At 41.4% G+C, this 27,509-nt stretch overlaps 1 protein-coding gene across 2 annotated transcripts in view; it reads left to right on the top strand.

The window, feature by feature from the left end:
• The first annotated feature begins 12,335 nt into the window (after positions 1 to 12,335).
• The window catches only part of RGS6 (regulator of G protein signaling 6), a 258,161-nt gene continuing 242,987 nt past the window's right edge, over positions 12,336 to 27,509 (top strand). The window contains exons 1-2 of one of the 2 annotated variants that reach the window (XM_056493677.1): positions 12,336 to 12,406; positions 26,921 to 27,025. In XM_056493677.1, coding sequence (XP_056349652.1) covers positions 26,942 to 27,025 — 84 coding nt within the window. In that variant the 5' untranslated portion in view covers positions 12,336 to 12,406; positions 26,921 to 26,941. Of the gene's footprint in view, positions 12,407 to 26,920; positions 27,026 to 27,509 lie in introns of those variants that run through there. The other variant, XM_056493676.1, reaches the window with a different exon arrangement.

The raw sequence follows: 27,509 nt of genomic DNA, 5'->3' as shown, positions 1-27,509 counted from the left end.
CAGGAGCACTGCTTCAGCTGAACCACATCTGTTGCTCCAGGAGGACTGTAGCCACCATTTAATGGGACTGCTACCAACACCCTGACTGACTGGATGTCAGGTTGGGTTCTGACTCTGTCAGTGGTTTAGGTTTGTTCTTTGTAATACTGTATTTTTATTTTAATTTTCCTAGTAAAGAACTGTCATTCCTATTTCCCATATCTTTGCCTGAGAAACCCTTAATTTCAAAATTATAATAATGGGGAGGGAGGGCATTTACATTCTCCATTTCAAAGAGAGGCTCCTGCCTTTTTTAGCAGACACCTGTTTTTCAAACCAGGACAATTGGCTCTTTTCAGCAGTTGCTCTAGAAGTGTTCTCTGCCTAAATTTGTGGGATTGAGAACGGGTGGTTTGAGCCTACAGAATGTTCCCATGGCCTCTATATTCCCCCCTTGGTATTTTTTCCTGCCTAAGGCTGTTTAAAATCTTAATCTGGCTTGGACCAAGAATGCTTTCAGTGTGGAGATACATCTAGATACTATATTAAAACCAGGTAATTTCCAGCTACTTGAGACTCACTGATAAAGCAGGCTGCTAAAATATTTCTAAAATTTTCTTCTTAAATTGCATTAGCTAAAACATCAAGACCTGCATAGGAATGTTTTTAAATGTTGGTCTTATACAGGGTTTAGACACTACAGTGGTGAAAAAACAATTTTAAGACAATCAGGTGAACACTAGGTAGGTATCTCCCCACAGTGAATTGCATTTTAGCCATGAAAGGATGGCCTAAGGCAGCAAGTGAATTGGCCAGGAAGATGGAAACTGAAATTTTATTAGTCTCTCTCCGCTGTGTTTTCATCTCTCATGTTTTCTTTGTGGTTAGTTTTATGGTTTTGGAAGCTCCGTCTGCAGTCCAGTGATTGTAACTAGCAATGCAGCGTACAGACACAGAAAACTATCACCTGCAAGGTCAGTGACAGAGAAAAATAGTTTCATATTACTGGCAGACTAAGCCTGCAGCCAATGCTGTGTACAAAAAGTACCTCTGAAGCTGGTCCTAATTTTTCTTAGTATATTACTTCATGTTGCTGTATATGTCATGCATTAAACTACTGGCCACATGACCTTATTTTAATGGTAGCTGCAAAGCTAGAAACCTTGAGATCTCTTATATGACATCTATAAGCATGTTGCAATATTGGGATATTTCTGCATTTTCCTTCATATCTTTTACAATTTTCTTTTAAAAATATGTAACAGGATAGGTCATTAAATGTCAAAAAAAAAGGTTTAATCCCCCAAGAACTAGGTATGCATGGTTCAGCCCAGTTTTTCATGCTTGGTATTTTCTCAGGTTTAGGAAACAATCCTGAAACTCCAATGAGGGTTCAGAGTCCTTTTCAGGCACAAGTCTCTGAGTTTCTTTTTCCACCATGTTAGTTTCTTCTCTCCCAGCTCCCACCCGTTAACAGCTGGTTTAAGCTGGTTGTCCAGACTTTCACCAAAAGAAGGAAGAAGTGGCGTCAGCTCCAGAGGGCAACACATCCTGTCATCAAATCTGGATTGAAAATAGGTGAATTACTTGTCCCCAAGTGACTATAGAGAAAGTCTGGGAAATTGTGTCAGAGGAGGACCTGACTTTATTCCCATCTGAGGTCATGAGGTGAATCAGTCTCTTCATGTAGGAGAGAAGTCTTACTAGCTGGGTCTGTGCACCATCCCCGTCATATAACACAGTTCTTCAAGGCTGAGCTGGAGAATGAGCAGAGTATTTTTACCTTTGTCTGAAATTAATTTCTGACAATGCAAATTCCTGTAAAATTTACTGGAAGATTAACATACACACTGGTCTAGCGAAGACCAAAAAAGTGCCTGTGTTTTCAAAAGATGCATTGCCAGGGAAGACAGCGTAGAACCAAGGCTGGGTTTTGCCTGGGAGCATAGGTTTTTAAACTGTAGATTAAAAATAGGAACTGCTGAAAATAATTTTTAAAATCTGATTAAAAATATGTCTGCATTGGTTTATGCATGGAGGCTAGAGGGGGTAGGAGAGAGATAAGTATGTAGATTGAAGGCAGAGATAGATGTTTGAGTTCTGTCTGAGCTAAAACCTAGTAGCCTGTTTCAAATGCAGTCTTGGCCCTCTGTTCCAACTACAATCATCTTCTTTTGTTACCTTTGTTTTCCATCGGATCTGCCAGCCAAATGGACCTGTCCCATAGCTAGGTCATCTGATGGAAGTGCAGGCAATGTGTGTGGCCAAGCCATAGGTGAAGAGAGCACTTTTGTCGTAGATGCCTGTATTAGATAAGGTGTGCACTGAACTTGTGCTACTCACCCTTGTGAGCTGGTGAGTTGGACTGATGGTTGGAGGCTACATCCATGGCAGTAGTACTGGGTGAGCACACAGCTCCTTGTAGATGTGGACAGGACAGCAACATTTCATCTTCATTGAGAGCTTTCAGGGTTACAAAGCAAAAGTATGAGATCTAATAAAAAAGGTTGGCTGTCCTTTCAAGGCATCAAGTAACATCCCAGCTAGGCTACATCTCCAAATATAGTTGCTAGACTTTTGATTTGTGGTACTGTATTTGAACTATGCAGTTTAGAAAAGTATCAGACTTGCAGAAGCTATAAAGACTTAGTCTGCTCAAAAGGTAGAGACAATAGAAATACTTCTGGATTTTCCTGATCATTCCAAAAACTGATTAGTTGAGCATCTAAGAGGAGAGATATTTTCTTCTATATTCTGAAAGGATGAGGACCAGGTGATTATAACAGGGTGAATAGAGCTGGTTTTTTAGCTTGTGAAGGTAAATTATAGCTCACAACCACATGAACTGATCTGTGAGTCTTTTCTAAATATGTTCTATGTGTCATGAAGAGTATTATTCTTTTGGACATGTGATTTAAAGGAGGAAAACTTAGCATAAGATCTCTAAGTCACTGCAAATACAAATATTTTACTCAAAGTGAGATGGCTTAATGGAGTACTAAGGACTTTCTTTTTCCATCTTTCAATACTTACACTTTCCTATATGATATTGCTATCAGCTGCTGAGCTAAATCTGGAAAAGGCTTTTGCGAGGGAGAGCAATGAGAGACAGCGACAGGCAGTATCTAACAGAGTTAGATACTGAGTTATTAATATTGTTAGATACAGAGTTATTAGTATTATGTGATCGCTAATAGAAGTGCACCTCAGAGTACTCCCCACAATCATGTATTTGAATGAAATACAAAATCTCTTTACCTCTGCTCAATGTGCTTCAAAGCTGAAGTTCTGTTAATATTTTAAGAAAAGAATTTCCTGTGAAAAAATATTTTAAAAAGTAAGAAGACTGAGTTTTAAGCAACTGTTTTGCAGAAGGCAAATTGCGAACTTGTAAATATTTGTACTGAAAATATGTGCTGAGTTGAATTAGCAGACCATGCTCAAACAGCAATTACAAATACTTTATTGTCAAAATGTAAGGATGAGTTCCAGGAAGCTCCACAGAGGATTGCTATAGGTCTCATAGTACTCATTAATGAGTTGGATGATGACACAAAAAGAGTTATTATTAAATTTGTAGATAATTTCAAGCAGCAAGAGACTGCAAGTATTGTAGACAAGATGATTAAAATACAGTGATCTTGATAAATTGCAGGTATGGTCTGAAAAGTGTACGTAGGATTCAGGATGAAGAAGAGGTACATTTAAACAGGAACAAGAAACTGCAGAAACACAGGATATCAAGGAACTCCTCTCTAAGCAATTCTGTGGGAGAATATTTAGCAGGCTTTCTAGAACATAAATTGAACAGAATTAAATAATGCTGGGCTGTCTTTGCAGGTGCAGAGCGCTCTGTTCAGCACTGGTGAGGCATCAGCAAAAGTGGTGTGTACACTTGTACACACTTGTGGACACAACAGAAATTTGAAGAAGCTGGATGTGGTCCAGAGGAAGGCAGTCAGAATGGTGAGGCATTGAAAAAACAAGCTGTAAGGAAAGAAAAGTTACAGTGTCTAATCTGACCCAGAAAAATGGGTAAAACACTTAAAAATGTGAAATTGTGCTCCAAAGAGATCAGTGGTAATCTGCTTTCTGCATTTATAATGGAGGACAAGAAATAAAGGACTCCTGTTTTAACATGGGATTCATCTTCAATATTAGGATAAAACCTTGTACAGATAATATTTCACTAAATAGTAGAATAAATATGGCATCTCCAGCACTGAATGTCTGTAAAAGCTTTTACATTTAGGTATAGTTGAGCCTGCCCTGATCAGTAAGACAGACTCAGTGATTTTTAGTCCCCTCCTAGGCTACAAACCTGTAAGAAGCAGACCCCCACCTTCTACTGAATAATTTACACATTTAGTTAAAATTAACTATATTATTCTGCATGTGCATCACTGTAATCAGCTTTTGAGGAATTTAGCCTTCAGTCTCTAAGAATGCAAGCAGAAACAAGTTGAAAATTTCAGAATTTGTAGCTTGTCAAAATTTAAGCAGATTTTCACAGAATAGCATATCCTTGTCACCAAGGCCCATCTCCCTGATACATTTTTAACAATAGTCTCAAAACATGGGCATATTCAGTTATAAAAATATATTTAACATGGGCAAAAGTCTTTTTAAATCAAATCTCCTTGAAGCTGATTAGACTGATTTTGCTGAAACATTAAAAATAAAAGAAAAAAGAAAATAAGAATCCAGACTTCTTCTTATCCATGTAGTGAAACGTTTTGGGCCAAGCAGTTGAAGATGGAAGATTCTCCACCATGCCTGCCACAGGTACTTACCTGAAAGAAGGTTTGAAGATTCACTCTTTCATTATCATTTGTAAGGCACTTTGAGATCCTGACATGATGTGCACATCTTTTACAGCTTTGGGGAGTTGTTAATGGCAATGCAGATTTAAAGCAGTTTCTTGGATAATTAAGGAAAAATGGTTAATCTCATGTTTTATTTTTAAAAAAATCCTATGCCTGATTTTGAATTATGCATTGTGCAGGTGTTTTGTTCTCACATTCTAGTTTAGCAGAGCAGACCAGTTTGAAATGTGTTTTAATTTAATTGGGCTGTATCAGTCTCTTTACTTTCATAGCTTAACAGGCTGAGCATTGAAATAAGGACTGCATTTTAAGCAGAGAGCTGCTGGTGGAGTTGTTCTGGCTGGAGAGGGGGAAGATGAGGCCAGAACTGAGCCCTGGGATCCATCTCATATTTCACACTGCTGAGATCTGCAAAACTGGCATCTGGATTCCTGGCTTTGTCGGGAATTGAGATTCACAGACCTAGGAAAGTATGACAGCTCTCCAGTGAGACCCTCTTATGGTCTTCTTGTGCCCAGCAGAGAAGAAAAAAGATTCTTCTTGTCATAGCTAAAGCATCTGAGGTTATGCTCCAGCTTTGAATCTCCAAGTGTCCTTTCCCACAGTCCCTACTGCAAGCCTAGAAAAAAAACAGGTTTCCTAGGCTAATATTTGGTTTTTGAGCCCTTCTGCTGCCCACTCATTTTAGTGAATGCTGTGCATCTGACCCCAACTCAGTCAGAACTCTTCCCTGTGCAGTGCTTTCTCAGTAGTAGACAAGGTGGGACAATAATTGAAAATTATTTAAAAATAATAAAGAAATGTTAACTGTCACTTGAATTTGAAGGTGAATTTAAGGACTTTACTTAAGCAAAATGTAGAAATATTTGACTGCTGAGGTTTAACTGATATTAAAAAGAAAAAAATAAAAGAAATAAAATGAAGTAACTGAATATTCACCAAAAGCATGTCAAATGTTAAACTTCCCTGCCAAAAACAGAACATGCAGTGTGATGTTTAGCTACATAAATTAGCCAAAGAGGGAGAAGTGATACCATCTGATTTAGATAAATCATCAACACCCTGCACATTTTTTGTAACTATTAGAGAAAAGATTTTATATATATAAATGTCTGTGTACATGAAGTGAACATAGAAACAGAAACACAGAGATGCATTTTAATACTTTGACTGTGTTGGTGGGTACAGAAAAGAAACATGGCTCATGGTAATGTTTGCAATTTCTTTCATATGGAAAATGCTTTTTCAAAAGCACAAGATGATATAGTTTCTGCTGTGAAAAATGAATAGTTTAATAAGACACAGATAAATACTGGTGAGAGAGGGATATAGCGTACAAACAATATGATCAGGGCTATGAAAGGCACATACTGCATCTTTTTGGATTTAAGGTTTTTTAAAAAACATATTTCATGCCTTCCTCCACACTTGAAGTTCCTCATTCCCACTGTGCAGCAGTTCCCATCACAGCTTATGTAATTAATCATCATGAAACATATTTCAAACAGGAAAAAAAAAAAGGTCCAAAGGAAACTTCTGCAATATCACAAAAGAAAAAAATCAAGAATGTTATGGTGTACTCAAAGTACTACTTCTGCAGCTTTTCCAGACCAGCAGGTAAAGACAAGCAGCAGAAAACCTGATTTCTATAGGAATTCACACATTTCTTCCACTTAGTGCCATGAGTTTTCATAATATTTGACTACCTGACATGGCAGAAGTTGAGGCTCTACCATTTTCAGGAAATCTTTACAAGTTCAGATGGCGTGCACGTAGAAGGCTGCTCTTGACTAAAGGACAGAAAAGAACAAACTTTGATAGATATAAAAAACTGATCTCATGACAAACTAAAAGAAGATGTGGAGAGACGTTAGAAATTTGTATATGTTATAAAAGAATCTAAAATCTCTTCTACAGTCCTCTCTTTAATACAGGAAAGTATGAGACCATGCTAATTTCCTCACTCAGCCAGTGCCCTGACTTGTTCAGATAGGAGATTGTCAAGGCAGAAGAGAAAAGGATGCCTCTGCTATGTTTGAGAAAGATACTGGATACTGAGGGAATGGAGTCCCTCCTCTTTGGATTAGTTGTATTGCTCTTTTTCCATTTTGGGCTTCCAGGTAAGACAAAGAGAAGCAAAGCTTCTTACACAAATCTCTTTTCAATACTTTCAGCAAACAGGGTCTTCCAGAATTTCCTAGGCGGATTTACAAAGACTGTGAATTTTACTTCCCCACAGTGTTACTTATTGATAAAAATGAACAGAAGAGCTGCTACTAATGCAGCTTTAAAAAAAATAAAATCTCAATACTTTTCGTTATGTGATTTTCCTAGATGCGGGATGCAAGTTCTTCCATGCCTGAAATTCACCACCATGGCTTTTCCCCCCAATGATAACAAGCCATCAAGAAGTTTGTTCCAAGTCACACAAAATTTAAAAAGCATTAGATTTGGCACAAATTTCATGTTTGCAAAGGCAGCTGAAATCCCTTTGCACAAAGGGAGGAATTAAGTGAAGCTCAACAAGGTCAGTACAAGCTGCCTCTGAATGGTTCCTATTAAGTTGTCTTTGTTCTTTTAGCTTGCATGATCCTTGTGGGTGTAGAAGGATACATTGGGCTTGGCACTGTTTAAGTCACGGCTCTGCAACTGCCAGTGCACATTACTTGCATTTTTCAGTCTGACATGTTCAATTTCTGTGAAACATGTTAACGTGGATCAATGGAAACCTCTGTGGGCTGAGATCCCCACAGGAAAATTCTCCCTGTAGAGAAAGCACTCACACTTGTATAAACCTGGCAGATATGGCATCATCTCCTGTGTTGTGTTTCCTTCTTTAAAGGGTATTCAGGAGGAACTCAGCCACTGCCAGGCTCCTCACACTTGACTCTCAAAAGATAAAATTTCCTGAGAATCTCTGAGATGGAGGTGGAAGGAAGGGACATCTCTCTGTGAAACTAGTGTGTTTTGGTGCTGCATGGCTGAAATATAATTTTTCTAGTTGCTCCCTTTTTCTGCTGAATCCATATGAAACACAGCATGCACAATAGAGATTTAGGGGTTTTTAAAGCACACTTCCATAAAGACAATCTAGGAATCACAGAGGGGTGCATTGAAACAGTATCTGAGATCACTGAATGTAGAACACAGTGAAAAAGGGAGCAAGCATCACTTGACCTCCTGTTTATTGGTCACAATGACAGGAAGCACAATAACTTTTTTATTCTGGTAGGTGAAGTAAGATAAGAAAAATTAATGGCACCCCACAACTTACTCCTGCTGAAAACTGGCATGAGTCTGTACTGCCTGTAAATGTCCCAGTTTGCTAGTCATGCTAGCCACCAATTTAATGCAGTTAATTGAATGTTTACAAAACAAAGGATCATTCTGTAAAAAGGCTGAGGAATTCAAGAGTGCCTCTGCAGTCTGATACTCAAAAATATACCGTGAAATAAACTAAGGGCTTTGAGCTGACATTTTAAAAAAATCTATAATACGTGCCATAAAAGATGTTCTAAAACCTCTTTAAAACTACAAAGAAACTGTAACATAACAACTGCCTGAAACAAAATAGGAGAGAAGAATTAATCCACCCAGCAAGGCCTTATTTAGTTTCCTTTAACAAAATCTGTAAAGCCTATTGCTCTGCTCTTCTAATGATGTAGGCTAAGACACAGGAGATAAGAAAAGCCAAGACACTGAAAGCTGTTGTAAAACTAGGTCACTGTTAAATTAAACATTTTATGAAAAATAGAACCTGCCTTGAACAACTCTGAAAACCTCCTTGCTTTTTTCATGCCCTCTGCCAGAGACACTTACTCCTCTTTATTGCCTTCATGAGAAAAAGCATTGCTCTAGTGATGTCTGAGCACCCACCTCGAGCCAGCAGCTCCATTTTTTCTTGTAATTAACAGCTATTGAATATTTATGAAGTAAATGCTACGGGGTAACACTTACTCATTCGATCAACAGTGCTGTTGGTTTGCAAACTGAAAGGAAAACACTGGCCCTACTTCAGAGCCCTGCAACCACTGCAGCAGTTTCTGCTTTTCTGAGCTTTTCAAGTACCAGGAGAGGAGGATGCTACTGGCAGAAAGTTAGCGATATCTACTCCTCCTTTTTTCAGATGATCACAGGGGAACATGCTGTGCTGTGACTCTTCGCCATGTAAAGAAGCTGTTGGAATACCCTGGAGACTCCCACTGGTGAGCTGTGAATAAGAGTTAGCAGAAGCCCTGTGAGCATGTGTAACTCTAGTGTCAGCCACGATGTACAGGGGTTCAAAGCTGTACCTTGTGAAGCTGATAAAAGGACTTCTTTACAGCAATGAGGATAATACACCTTTGGGAGAGCATTGCTAGGCATGGGGGAAGTTTTCTACTGCTGCAGTCTTCGATAGAAGATATGATAATTTTATAAAATGCGTGTTTTTGTCATTGAAATCAGTCTCTGGGATAAAGAAAAGCTGGCCAAATATTTTCAATAGGAAATGTTAGTGAAAATGAAAATCTAGCTCAGGTTCTTCAGTTTTAATAATGTATCATAAAGGACAGGTGATGTTCCATACCTGGTATGGACCATGGTGGTCTCTTCTGGCTTTTAGATCTCATCATATAATACAGAGGAAAGGGAACAATAAAATTCTGCCCTCCTGGCCAGAAAAATGCATGGCAGTCCCTCCCCATGCATTCTTCTCCAGTGCTTACTGAGCATAGCAATGCTTTAGATGCAGGGTCCTTTTCTGCAAACATTGCTGTAAGTGTGTAGCTCTACATCAACTTAAGATGTCCCACTGATCTAAACGGAACTGCTTCTGCATCTCTAATCAGACTCATCAAACTGCTGGACTCTCCCGCTGGGAAAGAGGCTAAACTAAGAAACGATTGCTGTGATGAACCAACTCTGACTACATTGTTTTCACCATGAAGATCAATGCAAATACAAAGCTGACTTGGTTTTATCAGGTTTTAATTATGTATCATTTATTTTAGTAGTTAATGCATGAAAGTAAAAAATATTGCTATGCCATTCTTCTTCATACCATTTATTACTTCAAGGGACCAAAGAATCATTGTTAGTTGAGAGAAGCCACTAGGCAAAGATTCATTTAATTATAGTATGAAATGGAGAAAGAGGGCATGGAATACTATCCAAACCTGAAATACCATTTAAATGGTATTTATTTATTGTTTGTCTTTCCTTTTATTTGTACTTCTTGGTTACATCTTCTTCTGCTGAGCATGTTTAAAATAAGCATGGAGGTTACTTTTGCTTTAGTGTTTCCATTCAGCTTCCTTTCTCAACATCATGTGCTGCTGTATTATGGTAATACTCAAGCTGTATATACTTCCAGAAAACATACTGGTAATTTCTTTGAATTGTAATGTTAATACACATGTGAAATATTTTCTATCTATCTTGTACTTTGAGAACAGCATTTCTGTAGAACTTGCATTTTTGTCTGAATTAACCTGATATATTCAAGCACTTAGATTTGTTGACTACAGCATGCACACACCTTTGAGGGAGCTGTGAGAACAAAGACTGAGTAGTCTTGAAACAATTTTTCCTGAACAGACCTGATATAAGACGCTGAAATATTTAGTTTTTGATATTACATGTAGTTGTACCCCAGCATAACTCGATACGACTAGCGATTTAAAATGCTTTGCTGAGAACATCTCTAAAAAAGGAAATATTATTTCATAGGTTGCAATTGTCTCTTTCCTCCCTTTCCCAGACAACTTTGTTTGGCAAATAATATGTGACCTGCTTGAGTTAATCCATATGGAATGAAAATTAATTTAAATTCAAACTTGCTATAAAGGGAAATATTTTTTAGATTAATTTTATTTTTAAAATGTATCCCAAAAATATGCTGTGATATTTGAGAGTTGCATTCTTTTTGATCAAAGCAATCGAGGTAGGTCCACCAAGATCAAAATGTTTTAACCTGCCACAGAAGTTTTTAAATGTCCACAGCTGAAATCTGAACCAAATCAATTGAACAACACCCTGTAAAGTCTAGTAAGGGTCAATGAGCTCATGTGAGGCATACCTGCAGAATTTTGCCACTGAGATGCAATTTTGAGACAGGGATATAAATGTCTAGTCTATGTTGATGAAGGACCTCTTTGAAGAAGCATGTACAAACTTTGCAAGCTAGAAACTGGCATTTGCAAGACTAAGGAAGGAGTAGCCAGTAACAATAAAGATGGACCTATGGATACAGTAAAAATGGAAGTGATGCACAGTTGAACCAGAACTATTTTTTTCTTATTAATTTAATATTTGAATTACTGTGGAAGTTTAGGGTAGCAGACATCACCAGAAATTGTGCTGGGCAGACTACAGCCATAATATAACAGTACATCCCTGCACATGACAGCTTCTGGTGTCAGTCAGTAGGCTTATGAAATATAAACCTTGTTTTGGTAAGATCCAGGGTGTTAGGAAATGGAGGGAACAGAGACACTACACAAGGCTTTTAAGGCAGACTACACAGGTGGGTAAAGGAACCTTTCCTCTATGCAGTTGACAGCCTCATTGCGAAGAATTTCAGTATCAATGAGTCTGATGTGTGGGAACCAAACCTTGGAAATTCACAAACTTGGGCGTGGCTGCCTCCTGTCAATGGTCTGCCCTAATGCATCCCAGCACAGGGCTCTCAGACCGAGGGTCAGGTTGGAACAAGGTGGGCTTAACTTGCCTTCTGGAGAAAAAGGAATAAAAATCTCATCCAATAGAGAAATCGATGGGCAATATCCCTAAGAAGTATGCAAGCTACTTTGCCCACGCAGTTAATGTGTGGAAACTCATCCTAGTCAACAGCAACGACTTTTGCCCGTGGGACAGGCCTGTCTAAGAGGCTGGGTCCCCAAGCCGTTTTGTTGGAGTTGTGGTGCTTGTTAAGATGGATGATGCTGTGCAGAGCCCAGGTGTTAGTTAGGGAATCCTGGCTGTTGGGGCAAGGTGACCAAGAGATGAGGCTTTCCCGGCTTCAGATGGAGGACTTTCGCCAAACACTTTAATTATGCGACTCAACACATAAGCAATGTGACAGGAGAGATCCAAGGCTTGTCTTCGGCTCCATGCCTTTCTTCGGGGCTGCGCCGAGTGCCCGAGCAGCGGCCGGGGTGGCGGGACGCGGGGGCTGAAGTTCCCCCGCGTCACCGCCAAAGGGCAGCCGGCTCGGCACCGGGTGACAGCGGCGCCGGGCCCGGGCGGGGCGGTGCGCTTGGGCTGCCCGCAGCGGGCGCTGCGGCGGCGGGGCCGGGGCCGGGGCCGGGGCCGGGGCCGTGCCTGCCCCCGCACGCCCGGTGCGGGCTCGGCGGAGGGTCGGGGGGCGCAGCGAGGGGCCGGGCCGGGCGGGGCGCGGTGTGCCCGCGGCGCTCTGCTCGCGGCAGATCCGCCCCGGCCGCCGTGCCCGCCGCAGCCTGAGGGGCGCTGGGGAGAGCGGGAGGTTTTTGGAAGAGGCGCGCAGAGGAGCCCCGGGCTGACCGGCGGCCCCGCCCGCAGGCTCACGCCATGCTGCGGGCGCTTCCCTGCCTCTGAGGCGAGGCGAAGGGGCGGCAGGGGACGGCGGCGGCGCGATTGCTAAGGTAATGGGAGAGGGCTGCTCTCCTCGCCGTCTTTTTCCTGCTTATCCGCATCTGCGTGGCGACCGGTCGTCACTCGGCTGTGCCCTGACAGCGGGATCCCGGCGCTGGTCCCGCCGCGGAGAGCGCAGCGCCGAGCCGCGGGTGGGATTTCGCTGCCCGTCGGTAGCAGCGGACAGGTGCAAGGCGTGTGTTCTGTGTGTTCTGTGTGTTCTGTGTGTGTGTGGTGCCCAGCCGGGGAGAGGCCGTGCCCTGCCCGGGCCGTGCGGACCCCGAGAGCACCGCGGCTGCTGTTCGCCCTCCCGCGGGGTGCCAGGGAAAAGGGTCCGGCCCCGGGTCCCGGCGCAGGGCTCGGGAGGTGCCGGGCGCTGTCCGGGCGGTGAGGGGGTCCCACGCCCCGCGGGGCGCGGCTCAGAGGACCCGGCAGGCGTGAGGGCAGCGCTCGGTGGGGACACAGGACAAGTTGTGGTGCCCAGAAACTGCAGGTCTTTTCGGGGAAGAACGAGAGGGAGCAAGCGCTGGGGTACAGCTTGAAGGGGGAGCTGGTGCCCTGTGGGAAAACTTGGAAACTGTTTCGCTTCGGTGGCGTATTGCAATGATACACTCCCATCCGCCGACAAAGTGCGTTTGCATGAAGACAGATTGGTGTGTGAGAGTAAAGCTGCCAGGCACTCTCCTTCCAGAATCTTAATCTGCTCTGACACTGAAAGCATCTTCTTAGTCACTAGATATGATGGCATAAGTATAGGAGTGCGTTGCGGGGCCAGTAAGAAGCTTCAAGAGTTTTTTTTTCCTGAGGAAGATGCTGATTTTTGTATAAGTCACGGCACGCTGGCGCTTGTTCGCTGCCGACATCACAGCAGCCGGCGCTGCCCGAGGAGGAGCTGATCCGCCTGTGGCTCTGAGCCTGGCGTCCCGCCTGCCCCGGCGCTGCCCGCGCTGGGACGGCCCGGGTGAGTCGGGGCTTCCTTCGCTGACCTGCGAGGGACTTGGCAGAGCTGCATCCCAGCTGTAGCCTGCGTGCTACATGGTGCTTCTCCGAAATTAAAGATATGCGTAATTTGATCTTGATTGAATTTTATTTGCTGACTGCCAGTGTGTGGGGATTGGAAGGCAGGAAAATCTGTCTTTGACCAGTAAAGTTATACTGTAAAACTCACCTTTGTGTTGGCATGTTGCAGCAGATACTGGTGGTTTCCCACCCCAAAGAAAGCTACTTTTCCTCTGTGTTTCTTCCTTCTGGAGGAAATGCTTTGTGAGCTGTTAGTGTGGGATTTATTTTTTTATTTTTGAGTAGAAGTATCTTTGATATCCTAAGTTTCCTTTTTTTGGTTTTAATTTTATTTATTTATTTTTTTGTGATACCAGATTTATTCTAATCTTGCAGATCAGAAGAACTAGGAATTGCTTACTGTGGGGTTATGATGTATAATACTTTCTCACCAGCTGATTTGGAACATTTTCCTATGCTTCCTTAGAAATCTGCTTTAAAAAGATGTTAGATGTTGAAGTGCAGTTATTGACTTGGGGGCATATTGTTACAAGCACAGAATAATAGTGTTCATTGCTTGAATGTGTGTGTGAAATGCTGAAGAAACTGTTTGGAATCAGCCAATATTGACTTTATTTTTAGATGGGCTGTTCCTTTTTCTCATGGCCTGGCTGATAGAACAATTGATGACAAACATTCCAATTTTCTTCCTAACTGCCTACAAGTGTGATGGATTAATAGCCCTTCTTTTTTCCATTCTGAACTGTATTAGAGAGAAAAACAGTGATTTGCTATACATCTTATACTGAGGTTTATAGTAACAGAAGATTGCTGTTCACCTGATTTTTCTGTTTTTTTTTTTCTTTGCTATCCTTCCCTTCTAAGAAAAGTTGCAGTAGGTTGCTGCATAGAGTAATTGTCAATGCTGCTTACCTTAGTTTCTTTCTGACAGTTCCTGTGATGGAGGTAGTAGAGATACCTGCTTTAATCAATGATTCCTGCGGATAAGAGGAAAACATGTGTCCTCTTAAGGCAGCAGTTACCTCTTTGCTCACCACTTACAAGGTGTTTCAGTGTCTAGGATGTAATTCTGATGAGCACACTGGTATAGCAGAGGTGAGCAGAACACTTTCCATTTGTGCCTGTAACTCTGTTTTGTTAATCCTTCTGAGGCAACTGAGGAAAGCTGAATGTATGGGCAGGAAATGCTAGGCTTGTTGTCCGTTTGAGCAGGCAAGAAGGGGAGAAAAGGAGAGAGCAGTCCTGTCCCAGCAGACTGCAGCAAACTAACAGATGGCAGGGAAAGAGAAGAAGCTAATATATGTGGAGTAGCAGGAAGAGAAAATAGCTGCAGTGTGTCATTTTAACATGGTACGTTGGGATGCTGTGTTAATCTGTGGTGAAACTTCAGGATCTTGCAGTGCTGTGGCTCAGGCTTCCTAACAGTAATACAAGGGTGTTGTGGGGTGATGATTTTTTTCTTTCCTCAGTAACAATATGAGTCTTCAGCTTTTCAAGAATGAGGGATAATTAACACAAGGGCTTTGGCTGGGTGTACCCTTGATATCTAAATCAAACTCCATTTGTACAGTGGCAGCAGAAGAAGGATGAACTGCTCCTCCCATCCCCAACATTACATGAGTACAGTTTTGCCCTTATGATGGGTTATTGTGTTGTTTGTGCTCGTTACCTGGAGCTCCAGTTTCTGGAAGCACATCTTGGGTCTCTAGAGGGGAGATAGTAGGAACAAACAGGTCCACTTCACCGAGCAGCCCTGGGCTGTTTCAGGTAACAAACACTGCGCTTAATTGTCAGAACTGAAGTGTTCCTGTTTCCTCCTGGGACTCTTCTCAACATCTTCATGGCTGCATTATTATCCATGTCAATTCACACTATGGCATTATAATTACAAAGAAAACCTGGGTAGAATAAGAAAATGATGTTGATGATTTGGAAGGGTGTTTCTTCTCATCAGATTTTTAGCTGCTGTCCCAAATGTGGTGTAAAATAGCTCTCTGCCTTGTGAAGTATCAAGCAGCATGGTGGCCCTGTGCTGTTACTGGAGGTATAATAGAACATTTAACCCTGTTCACTTGCAGCTTGGTCTGCATGAGACAAGCTGACCAGAGCTGTGCTAGCCAAGCATATTTCAGAAACTTCTGTGTGGCTCTAGGGGTGATGGTGTTTTTTTTCTGAAGCATCTGGTCAGTCACTTTGTTCCTATGGAGTTACACATCTGATTTCCTCAGGTTACAAAATTTCCTCTTTGCATCTTTGAGCATTTACTTATAGTTGCACATCTTCATATTCTGAACTGAATTATTATGTTTCTTCATCTCTAAATCTGGGTTTTTTTCCCTGCAATTTCTGCCTCCATTCTTTATCTTTTGTCTGGTGACTGTGAAAGCAATGCTTGCATTTTGGTGGTGGTAGATTTATGGGTTTTAGAGGTAGCTAGAGTACTTTGAAAATTTTTTGTGTATCTTTATATCTTTGAAAAGGTAATAATAGATGTCTCATAGAGAGTTCTAGATGGTTTGATTGCAACTTTCCCTCAATAACATAGTGGCTTTTAAAGTTTATAAAGGATGATATAAGTGTAAGTGTATTCGCAGTTGCATATAGTGGCAACTTAGGAATTAGCTAGTTTCTGTTGTTGTGCTCTTTCTATGAAGAGGAGCAAGAAAGAGGAGCTAATTTGTGTTTTTCTTGTTGGTTGTCAAGCTCTAGAAAGATTGTGGAGTCAAGAGAGACTGCTGCTACCCACTTATGTTGCATCAGATCTCATACTATTTTTTAGCATCTCTGCAGCGGGTGGCAAAGAATGTGGAGAGAAGGAAAAAGAAGATTGAAATTTCAATGAGCAATAAGGTTCTAACATTCTGACATCCTAGGGGCTCTTCACTGTTGTGCTGGAAACAGCTGTGTGTTCCTAGACTCAGCAGCACAGGTACTGCCCTTTGCCTGCACTGGTGTGGTAGGCACCATGAGGCAGTGAGGAGGAATTAATGCTGCACTTTTGCAGGAATCTTCAGTTACACACTATAAACATTATCCCAATGGTAAAGAACAATAGTTCATGTTTTTCATTGTGCTTGTAGGACCTGGCATCAGCAGTGGAAGGTTCAAGGGGTAGTTAAAGATCCTCATACTACAGGCTTACTATGCTATGGGGATGCAACCCAGTCAGGGTTTAGATGTCCAGTTTATTGCTCTGCCATCTGTTGTGTGAATGTGGGAAGTCACTTAATTTCGCTGTGATTTAATTTATCATTTTGTAAAAGAAAATACTTTTTGCCTGTGTCACAGACAAGCAACTAGGTTTAGGTTTGTGTTCATCAGTGTAAGAGCAATCTGGCAGACACATGTATTAGCTCAATTAAACCAACTGTCTTTATAGGAATATTATAGTACAACAGTAGCAGTAGTCAAATATATTAGCATTTATAGTGTATATAGCCTATATTGGTATTTGTAGCAGTCCAGTTATGGCATTGTGAAGTTCAGGTTAAATGATCCACAGCACTGGGATTTGTAGGCTTTGCTGAACTGTGTGGATGTGTAGTGTGTGGACTTGAGCTAGCTAATTCAGGAGTTGCTTAAGTGCTTTTACATTGCAATTACTGAAGTGATTTGTGTGTAATTTGCATCTGAAAAGGCTGTGTGCTGTTGTGGTAAACAGCAGGGCAGTGAAATCATAGTATATTGCACCATGTCCTTGGAGTAGGTGGGATGCAACCAGTTGTGCTTATTTGCACCAAGGGTATTTCATGGTGCCACATCTCCAAGGACACCTGTGCTTTTGGGTAGCAAATTTCCCATTTTATTTGATTGCAGGGTACTTGCAATTTTCCATCCCCTTGGCAATGAACAACCGGCAAGAACTCTCAGCACTTTGGGGCATTTTAAATGAGATTACACAGTCGCTGATCAATGCGGGGCTGGATTGGTTCTATCAACTTGCATAAGATTGCTTGAAGGGAACTTCATTTCAGCAAGCTCTGTTGGGAACAGGGAGTTTAGGTGAAGTAAATCTGAATTTGGAATCTAACAAGCACTGAGCCCTATGTTTTGTTTGTTTAGGTTTTTTTTTTCTATTTTAATATTTTCTTGTCAGTCTGTATTAGAGCATCCATTACTTTGTGCACCTCCTCATTCAGTTTTATATTTGAATCAATTTTCCTCCGTTATTTTCAGCTTACTGGATGCAATGTAAAATACAAAGTGCAGCCCATGCCCCAGAAGTAGCTTACTGTAGCTGCAATTAGTATTTTCTATGGCACATAAAGACAAGGCACTTTCAGAAATGGTGTATTTGATGGACCAGCTTCAAAGAACAGGATGCTCTTAGCACACCTTAACTGATCCAGTGGAAGATTTATATTGGAGAATGGATTAGAAGTCTACCCTCAAGCTCTGTGTTATCAGAACAGTTACCCATTTTCCACAGGGAATGATTCTGGCCAATAACTTGGCATTGTTGCAGAACAACAGAATACAGCTACAGCTTTGTAACTGCTGCTCCTTTCAGGCTGATAGTGCTGAATAATTACTGCTGTAGTTTGGGATCACCAATTCACATGAGGTTCAAAGTTGAGCTATAGCTATCTCTTTGCATTTCTAAATTTATATAGCACTGCCACTTGTGTTAGTTAAATATTCACATATACTTGCTATCACATTCTTTGCAGCTATCCTTGGTAGCAGCATGTTGGCTCAGAGCCTTTCCAAGAGGCCTTGTGCTCACAGCAGTAATATTTTATTGGAAGGGAGATTGATTACCAGTGAACACTGCATTTTTTTTTTCTGAATTCTTTGGGAGGGGGATGGATATATTGGAGGCAGTTTCTTCCTGGTATAACTTTCTCATCCATTAAAAGAAAATTTAGTATGCAAGTGCCTATTTTAACAATTGATTTCATAGAGGGAAAAAATTGCCTAGTTAACCAGCCATTCATATGTCAATATTCACTACCATCCACCTCCATTCCATTTTTCCATCTGATTATTTTGGGAAGTCAGGACCTAGTCAAAATTAGATGCCAAAAACTACTTTATTTTGACTTCCACCCCTATGTTTCCTGGATGTAACATCTAGATCCAGACAGTATTTTCAGAATTCTAGAATAGCTAAGAATATCTGCAGATTTAGAAATATGTAAAATCAAAATGGATTGTGTGGCAAGCTGGAGAAAGGGGAGCTTCTCTATAAACCATAGAAGTGGCTTCTCAAGAAGCAGTCTGATCACCTGCCAGGTGTCTGAGGCAAATCACCAGTGGCTCACACAACTGGAACCACTGGAACTGTCCATCCTGAATGTTTCTGTTAGACACTGAACAGTGTGAGCACTACCACAAATGTCACAGAGAGAAAATTGCTCAAGACCATGGAGAGCACTCATTTTGGAGGTGGTATGAGGCCTTGGTGATCCCTGGTTAGCAATATTCTTCTTAGATCACTAAACCATTAATATTTACTTTTTATATTAACCAACATACATGACTGGGAAGAGCAAGTGATTAGTGAGAAATATCTACAGATACCTACACATTTTATTACTTAGGAGCTGAGTTTAAACTTGTGTCTATCTGCAGGAAGCCAAGCAACTTGGCTTCTCATGTCTGAGAGCTAGTTTGGTCTAAAAGATGGCTGTGTTCATACTGCATATTCTTGGCCAGAGGGGTCTCAGACCTCTGGCCCTCAGCTGGTACCTCTGTGGCCTGAAGACACAGTGATTGTTGTGGATGTTTTTTTCTTCAAGCACAGTGTTTTTAAAAAAAAAGCGAGATTGTCCTGCAGCCCACCAGAAGGATTAGGTTATGCATTGTAGGACTTGGGACATTTTGGGAAGCTGTATGGTGTTGCAGAGCCTACTGGGAGACTGATGCAGACATGGACAAGAGGTAGGAAGCCCAACCCTGTGTAAGATGATCCATGCTTACTCTTGAGAGCAAGTGTTGGTGGTGAAGAACTGTATTCCCAAATGTGTGTCTGCTTAGTTTTGGAGCTCTACGAAGGAGAACCTGAGAGCAAAATAATACATCAGGAGCCCAGAGCTTCCCTACCCTACCCTGGTAGACATACCTGTAGGATGTTTTGAGCAAGTTTTCCAGAGGAGAAGCACTTAGTTATGGAACGGCTATACTACACCTTCAGGAAATGTCTTCAGGAAAGAGTAGTAGAAATGGGAAATCCCAGCCTTTATCAGGATCCTAGTTTCCCTAAAAAGAGGAAAAAAGGAGCATCCTGTAACTGGGTCCTTTCTTCCTGCTGTCAGAGTAAGACAAATGAGTCTTGGCTTGTTCTCTGGCCTAGATGTGTGCCTATCCTTTATCCTGCCAGTTGTAGAGTGAAAAAAGCGTTGAGCTCCTGCGCTTCAACACGGGGCTTCCTGTGAGCTTGTACCTCAGAAAGAGGAAGAATGGGATCTTTTAGAGCCCTTGAATTCTCCCAGTGTGAACAAAACTGCTTTCCCACAAACAAAGAGGAATTTGTTTGGCAAAAATTTGAACATTAAGTGCAGCTGCTGGAAGTGTTTATATTTTGTTCCTTAAAAAAGGCAACAGACTGAGTGTTGTTGATAGTACTGCAATGCTCAGCACTTGCAAGGAGGGGCAGAAGGTCTGGGATGATCTTCTACTAGGAAACTATTTTCAGAGTGACTTCAGTTACAATTTGATGTCCAAAACAAAGGACTGAAGGATTTTTAGGTGCTTTGGGAGCTATGCTGCCCTGATTTGAAGCCCGCTTCCTTCTCTGCCCCTCCACGCAGGGAAGCAGGGCTGCGGTGCCCAGGGTGGGGCCAGACCTTCACTCTATCACTGCTCACTGTGGTATGGCCCCAGTGTGGAGCCCTCTCTTGTCCTCCTCATCAGGCTCAGGGAGGACATCCTTGCAGAGTCTTGACCCACTGGGCATGGTGGTGATGTGCCATGTGTAGCTCCAGTGTTTCCCAGAAAGGAGCTGGTGAAGATGATGGAGTTTTGATACCAGCTCCAGTCTTCCTGGCTGTGTTCCATTCAGATGGGTGTTGTATCCATTCCTCTTGGAAAGTTATTTCACTAATTATGTGGGTTTACCTCTGAAGGAGGAGTAGAGGTGAGTTGTGCAGTGCTTGGACTGAGTTGCACCAGTGAAAAGCAGAGGATATCCCAGGTAGGGCCTGGGGATCCTCTGGCTGGTATATTCACCTTGGTCAACAGGATCAGCTTAACGATAGGCTGTATGTTGCCTTCCAGTAAAAAGAACATGCATGGCATGCCCAAGTCCTGGTTTAATGAAGTGATGATTAACCAAAAAAAGAACATGAAGAAAAGTTTCTTCCCAGTGCGATTTTAGAGAGATTTATGTAATGGATGTGAAATATCAACTTAATATTAATGGAGATTAATTGAGTTCAGTGTGATTTTTTTCCTTCTGTCTCTTCCCTTCTGTCACCTCAATAATGACCTATTTGATCTAAATATTCTAGCAGATCAGGTAGAGATTTTTCTTATTAGGTAATAATGAGTTCAGCAAGGCATGTGGTTATATGATTTCTCATGCAGGTGAAAAGTCATATAGTCTAGTTGTATTTCACTAATTAGGAAAAATTAACTAGGTATTAATGACATGAAATTGTAATTTACTCTATGATTCTGTGCTAAAACACTAAATCTCTCATGATTTGATATTAACACTACATGTCAATTATAAGCTGCCCTTGAAATATATTAATTACATAGCATAAAGGTAATTTTCACTTATTGTCACACAAAATTATATTTCAGCTGAGCAGTCCTGATACACATCTCCATCGGAATTCATTTAGTTGATTCTGTTTTCTGTGATTCAGTTTTCTCCTATTTAAAAAAAAACTATTCTATTTTATCTTGCATCTGCAAGAAATTTTTGTAACTGCAAATTTTGCATATTAAGTTTGCAATTTATTTATTAAGATGCAGAATAGGAGTGGAAATATGACCTTGTATTAATTTGCTCTCTCTTTCTCTCTTTCTCTCTCTTTCTCTCTTTCTCTCTTTCTCTCTTTTTTTTTTATTTCTTTGCCTGCCATCCTTCCTGAGTCTATAAAGACTCCTAGATGTGCTAATTTCTATGAAACATGTGGGGTTTTGTGTCTCTAAGACATTTCTTACAGCAATCCTGTTTCCAATGGTATTTTCTGACAGCAGTCAAGATGTTTGAGGACACTAAGGGGAATCTCTTAATTTGCTGCTTAGATGCTTTAATTATAATTTACATACACATACACCGAGATTAAATGCTGACAGTATTTATGACTTAAAATGTAAGGGTGATTTTCTTTAAAATTTTCTAATAACAGTTCTGTATGAGGAACTCTGAAAAGGTAAATTGGAAAAAATTATTTTCTTGGTTTTCAGAGCATGTTTTTAATTGGTTATTCCACCTTAAAGTTCACTCATCCTCTTGTGACATATGGGAGCCTTATCTCTTTGCAGCTTCTGGTTTGGGAGAGAGAGGATCCTGATCAGATAAGAGCAAGAGAGAGAACTCTTACTGTGATTCAGTGCATTTTGTCAGCAGCTGCCTGTCTAATCCAGTGTGCTTATGTTTCTTACGGGAAAAGCAGAAGTGTTCTATAATAAAGAATAAAACATAAAAAGGAAAAAATCAGTGAGAGGAGAATGTACCCTCTCTTTTTAGCATATTTTTGGTAATATTTTTCAAAGGCTTAATAGGCCATCTTATCCATAAACAAGAAGTTGAAGACTGCTGATTTTCTCCTTGTGTGTGGCAGAGTGAGAGAATGGCTAGCACAAATGGTTTTCAATTTTTATCACTTTTGCTGCTGAGGAGTCCAGATTGCTGCAAGCATGACTATTGTAAGAAAAACAGCTGTGGGAGAACAGCATCTTTGAACATGGAAGTTGAAATTTAGAGACCATTTATTTTTTTGAAGACATGCACTTGGATTTAGATTGCTGGTGAATGGCTGGGATGAGTTAGCCCTGATAATACAGCAAACTGCCCAGAGGAGGGAGGGGCTGACAGTACTCTTCAAATAGTAATTGGTGAGTTCTTAGCTGGAGGCTGTCTTAATTAAGTTGGAGGCCTAATTTTTTTTTTTTTTTTTTTTAAACCTACATAAAATCTTTGTTTTCACCCTTCCCAGCTAAGTGTAGCTGAAATTTCTTTTTAAAACTAAGCTGGATTCACTTCTGGCTGATACATAACAAACATGTACTTAGGGAAAGGTTCAGAGGGCAAACTCTGTTTTCAGTCTGTGTAGTGTTGTAGGGATGACTTCCTGCTTGTATCTGGAGTAGGCTGGGCTGACAGTGAGGAAAAAATTGATTTTTTTGGTTTGTTTCTTAAGAGAGGACTGTGCAAATCAGATGTGGACTTTTGCATAAAATTATATTAATTAATGGGTTGCAAATGCGGCACACTAAGATAGTAGTAGGGTAAAAAAAGCTGTGCTTTGACCATGGGCAGTCTCATTTGTGTTGGCAGCAGGCAGACCTCTGGAGAAGGATCAGGGGATCCTGGTGGACAAGGTGTCCTGAGCCAGCAGGGCCCTTGTGGCCAAGAAGGCCAATGGGATCCTGAGCTGCATTAGGAAGAGCACTGCCAGCAGGTTAAGGGAGGTGATCCTGCCCCTCTGCTCTGCCCTTGTGAGGCCACATCTGGAGTTGTGTGTCCAGTTCTGTGCTCCTCAGTACAAGAGAGACGCATTCTGGAGCAAGTCCAGCAGAGGGCTATGAAGATGAAGAGGGGACTGGAGCATCTCTTTTGTGAGCAAAGACTGAGGGAGCTGGGCCTGTTCAGCCTCAAGAAGAGACAGCTGAGAGGGAACCTCATCAATGTCTGTCAGTGTCTGAAGGGGAGTTACCAAGAAGATGGAGCCAGGCTCTTCTCTGGGGTCCCAGAGCAATAGGACAAGAGGCAGTGGGCAGAAACTGATGCATTGGAAGCTTCACCTGAACATGAGGAAGAGTTTTACTGTGTGGGTGAGCGCGCCCTGAACAGTTGCCTGTAGAGGTTGTGGAGTCTCCCTCACGGGAGATACTAAAAGCTGTCTGTTCTCAGTCCTAAGCTATGTGCTGTAGGGGACCCTATGTGAGCAGGAAGACTTCCAGTGGTCTCTTCTAACACCAACCATTCTGTGAAGCAGTCCTGCCTTACTGGGTGCTGATCTCCATTCAACTCCATATGTTAAAAAGCACAGGTGTAGTAGAATCCGTGGGCCCAGCATTGCTGTGCTTTCACCTTGAGGAGCCAAGAACATGCCCCGTGACATATCACTGTCTTATTTTATCTGTAGGTTTTCTTTTCTTGTAGAATACCAGTGAGGAAGAATTCTGTGTTTTTAAAAAAGGATATAAAGGAAACAGAAAAACCTTGGACAATGGTCAGTGTCCTCACAATTTGTCAGAGGCGTTGGCTTGGCCTGCTAAGGCTCACCCCAGAGCAGCAGTGCCAGGGCTGTGTGGAGGGGATGCCCACACTTGTCTCTGCTTCACGCTGCACCTCAGTCCTGCCATGTCCAGCCTTGTTCTCTGAGATGTCCATCCTGCTGTCATTCCTGCTCCTGCTGCTCCTGACTGAAATCCAGCAGCAGATTCTTGGCACTCGTGGGAATCACTTTTGCAAATTTCTGACTTCCAACAACAGATAGGTTCATTTGTACTGTTTACCTTATGTAGATGTTATGTAGATTTACATGTTAGGCTTATGTAGATCTTCAAAGTTAATGACTCCCTCAAGCATCCTAGCTACTACTGCATATTGCACAGGTTGTTATTATCTGGTTGCACTGGCGTAAATGAAAAGCTTCAAGAAGTGCTGTGGGGGAAAATATGGAAGTACCATAAAAGATCAAGTGACCTGACAGTATAACAAGAGCAACAGAATTTGTAAAAGTGGATATTCAAAGTGAATAATGCAAGGAATGTAGTATAGCTAAGTAATGCTGCAGAGGGCTTTTCGGTTAGAAATTGTAATTTTGTTCTTTTAAGAGCATTTCTGCATTGAAAGTTAGTTGCAATTGTTTTCTTTTAAAGCATGCATGTAAAATCTCACATAATCTAAGTGGTGAATGTGGTCTTTATATACTGCAGGTGAAGCTGAAACTTTTGTGACTTGACATCTGCTTTCAACTCTGCTTTCTAATTGCCTTCATAAAGTTACATAAAATCTCAACCCAGTTCCTGCTCCATTCAATTGAGTGATGATAGCCTTGAGCCTAATTCTCCAATGCCTTGAAATCACGACCAAGAATGTGAAAATGCACATTTGTGTAAATAATTTGAGGTGCTATAATTTGCTAAAAAGTGCTAAAATGGTTTTGCTTTTCATCATTTGTTCTGTTTATTTGTTTCTGCATCTAATAATGTTGCTTAGAGTATTTATTCCATTTTCTTTTTAGTTCACAACATGGCACAACAGTGTAGTGTTTAGCCTTCTAGGAAGACATGAGGTTTAATAGTGGTTAAAATAAATTGATGTCCTTTAAATATAAAATAGTGTCTAAATTGGTCTGAACATGCCTTTAAAGGGTGATCTATATATGTATATATATATTGTTTAACTTGACCTTGAAACGTATTACTGGATTTCCAAATTGGTATATGCATGTACATATGCCTTTTTGTGCCCACTTGTGTGTGTGCATATGTACCTTATTGTGGGATGACAGATTATGAGAGAATAGAGATAGTGCTGAAGGCAATCTCATCCCTGATAGATTGCAGCTGTGCTAATTACCAAAGCCTTGCCCCTTAATAGTCACAGCTATGTCCAATGAGGATATGTGTTATAAAAGAGTGGGTTAGCTGGTCAGCGGTGAGTTGGAATCTGCGGGCTGTGCTGTGAGGAGGAAGGGTCAGGTGGTTCTGCAAGGGACTGAAAGGGTAATATGTATGAGGGACAGATAGGGTCAGGTGGTTATGATAGGGACAGGAAGGATTAGCCTGTCCTGCAGAAGGAAGAGAGAAAGAATTAGCGCTGCATGGAGCTGCCCGTGGGAAGTTTACAGAGAGAAAGGTATAAAAGGTTTTAAGATAATGAGGGACTGATACTTGTGTCAGTCCTGAGTCCACCATTGACTGCTGCCCTGTGTGAGGAGTGGGTGACAATACCTTATAAAAGAAAAAAATTAATTGCTCTGGATTAATTTACATTATTTAACCTTGATTTCTTTTATGTTTTCTTAAAGGGGGTATCTTAGCTGCTTTTGGCTCTAGTGATGGGTGCCTTGTTACCACAGTAGCCTTTTCACTGATGAGAAAGGACAGAGCTAGGATATGGTCTGAGCTTGTCTGATTCTAGCCTCTTGGCTTGTCCTTGGGAGCTGATAACTGACAGCTAGAATGACTCAGGGCTGGATTATACATATAATTGTATGCTATGTATGTATATTATGTGCTGGGGCACTTTGTTGCTTGTGGCAATGTGAAAGTGGGTAAAGGAAGGAATAGGAGAATATATTTTTCCTAAAATAGGGGAACCAGTTTAGTGGTGAACTGCGTTTTAGAAATTAATGCATGGGTTATGCTTGTGTGAACATAATTTTTTTTGTGTGTTCTTGGTTTTTAATGTAATACATTAAGATGGGATATTTCAGTACTTTCAGTGTTAAAGAAATTGAACTTGTCAGATAGTTTTAATGCCAATGTCTGTGTGAGGCAATGTTACTTCTTAGATTAGGACAGGTCTCCACACAGCTCTGTAGCAGCCTCTAATTTAAACGTAACTTGTCAAATGTGCTAGTGGAAGAAAAGAAACATTTGACTTAGAACTTAAAGTGCCTTTCCTGCACCAGGCTTTTTTTTTTTTTTTTTTTTTTTTTTTTCCCCAATAATGCTGTTGCCTTAAGGCTGGTATGACCTGGAGGAGATGAGGCAGCAGTTCCAGTTCTGTGCTTCCAGAAGATAAGGAGTATTATGTGTGGTTGTCTGCCTGTGTCCTGTTGCCTCTTCCTGGCTGTGTCATGAGAAGAGGTGAGGGAAGCTGTTTGCTCTGAGCAAGCTGCTGTGCCTCTCTGGTTCTCAGCTGCTGCTCTGGGGTTGTGGAGAGCTGGAAGGGGCTGGGAGTGCCTGCAGGCTGGAGCTGTCGGTGTGCCTGACAGTCTGCTCCACCCGCGGGTTACAGTGGGGTTTCATCTGCCTCACAGCAGGCTGCCTTGGCTTTCTATTGGCAGGTACCTCAAAGCTTCTAGAAAAGTCAAGCTGTTTGTGCTACACAGCGAGGAAAGGAAGTGTGTGAAGTATTAACTGGATATTCTTCTATTGAATGAGGGCTGATGATAAAACGTCAGAACTGTGGGAGAGATGTGTGTATGTGATGACCCAAACCACAGCTGTGTGCAGCTTCGTGGTCCTTGCCCTTGGGGCTTTATACCATAAACCAGTCAATTCTGTGTGATAAAATCCTGCATGGGGGGAAGTCTGGAGTGTGATTGCCTCTGCACCATCTTGTCTGTCTGCCTGGGAGACAGTTGCATGTCCTTACCATACTCCATTGCAGCCTGGAGTGATGCTGACTCTTGCTCCTGTCCTTGCAGTCTGAGCGACGAGAGGCAAACATGGCCCAAGCACCCACTGATCCGAGTAGTGCTGAAGCTGCTGACCCAGAGGAGAGTTCTCCAAATATGATAGTCTACAGAAAGGTAAGGATTTGGAGCTGTGTGCAAAAATCCCTTTTCTATATGGTTGGCTCATGAAAGAATCCCATACCCCTGTTGAAGTCAGAGGTATTATTTCAGACTGCTTGGATGCATAGCTGAAAGACTTTTCAGGAAAGTAGGTGTTTCAGACTGTAGCATTTGAGAGCTTGGAAGGTGAATTCTGTTCAGTGGAAGCACTTGATCTTGTTAGTAAGAAATATTTGATGACAAGCTAATAATTGGAAATTTGTAACTTTTTGTCATATGACTTTAGGTAATTGTTAAAGTTTACCACAGCTAGCTAAAATAAGTGTACATGTCTTCCAAGTTTTATCATACTAAGCACAAAAAGCCTCCATACAGCAATCTTTTGGTACTTTTTTGCATATGTTCCTATTGTGTTTCTTGTTGTATAATTAGCAGTTTGATTCTTTGTAGGTCATTGTTCTTACTTTCCCATGCTGTGCTTAAGTTAAAAAGAAAAAGT

This window comes from Oenanthe melanoleuca, chromosome 5 (assembly GCF_029582105.1).
Source record: "Oenanthe melanoleuca isolate GR-GAL-2019-014 chromosome 5, OMel1.0, whole genome shotgun sequence".
Taxonomy (NCBI): Eukaryota; Metazoa; Chordata; class Aves; order Passeriformes; family Muscicapidae; genus Oenanthe; species Oenanthe melanoleuca.
This window is presented reverse-complemented; position numbering and strand designations above follow the sequence as displayed.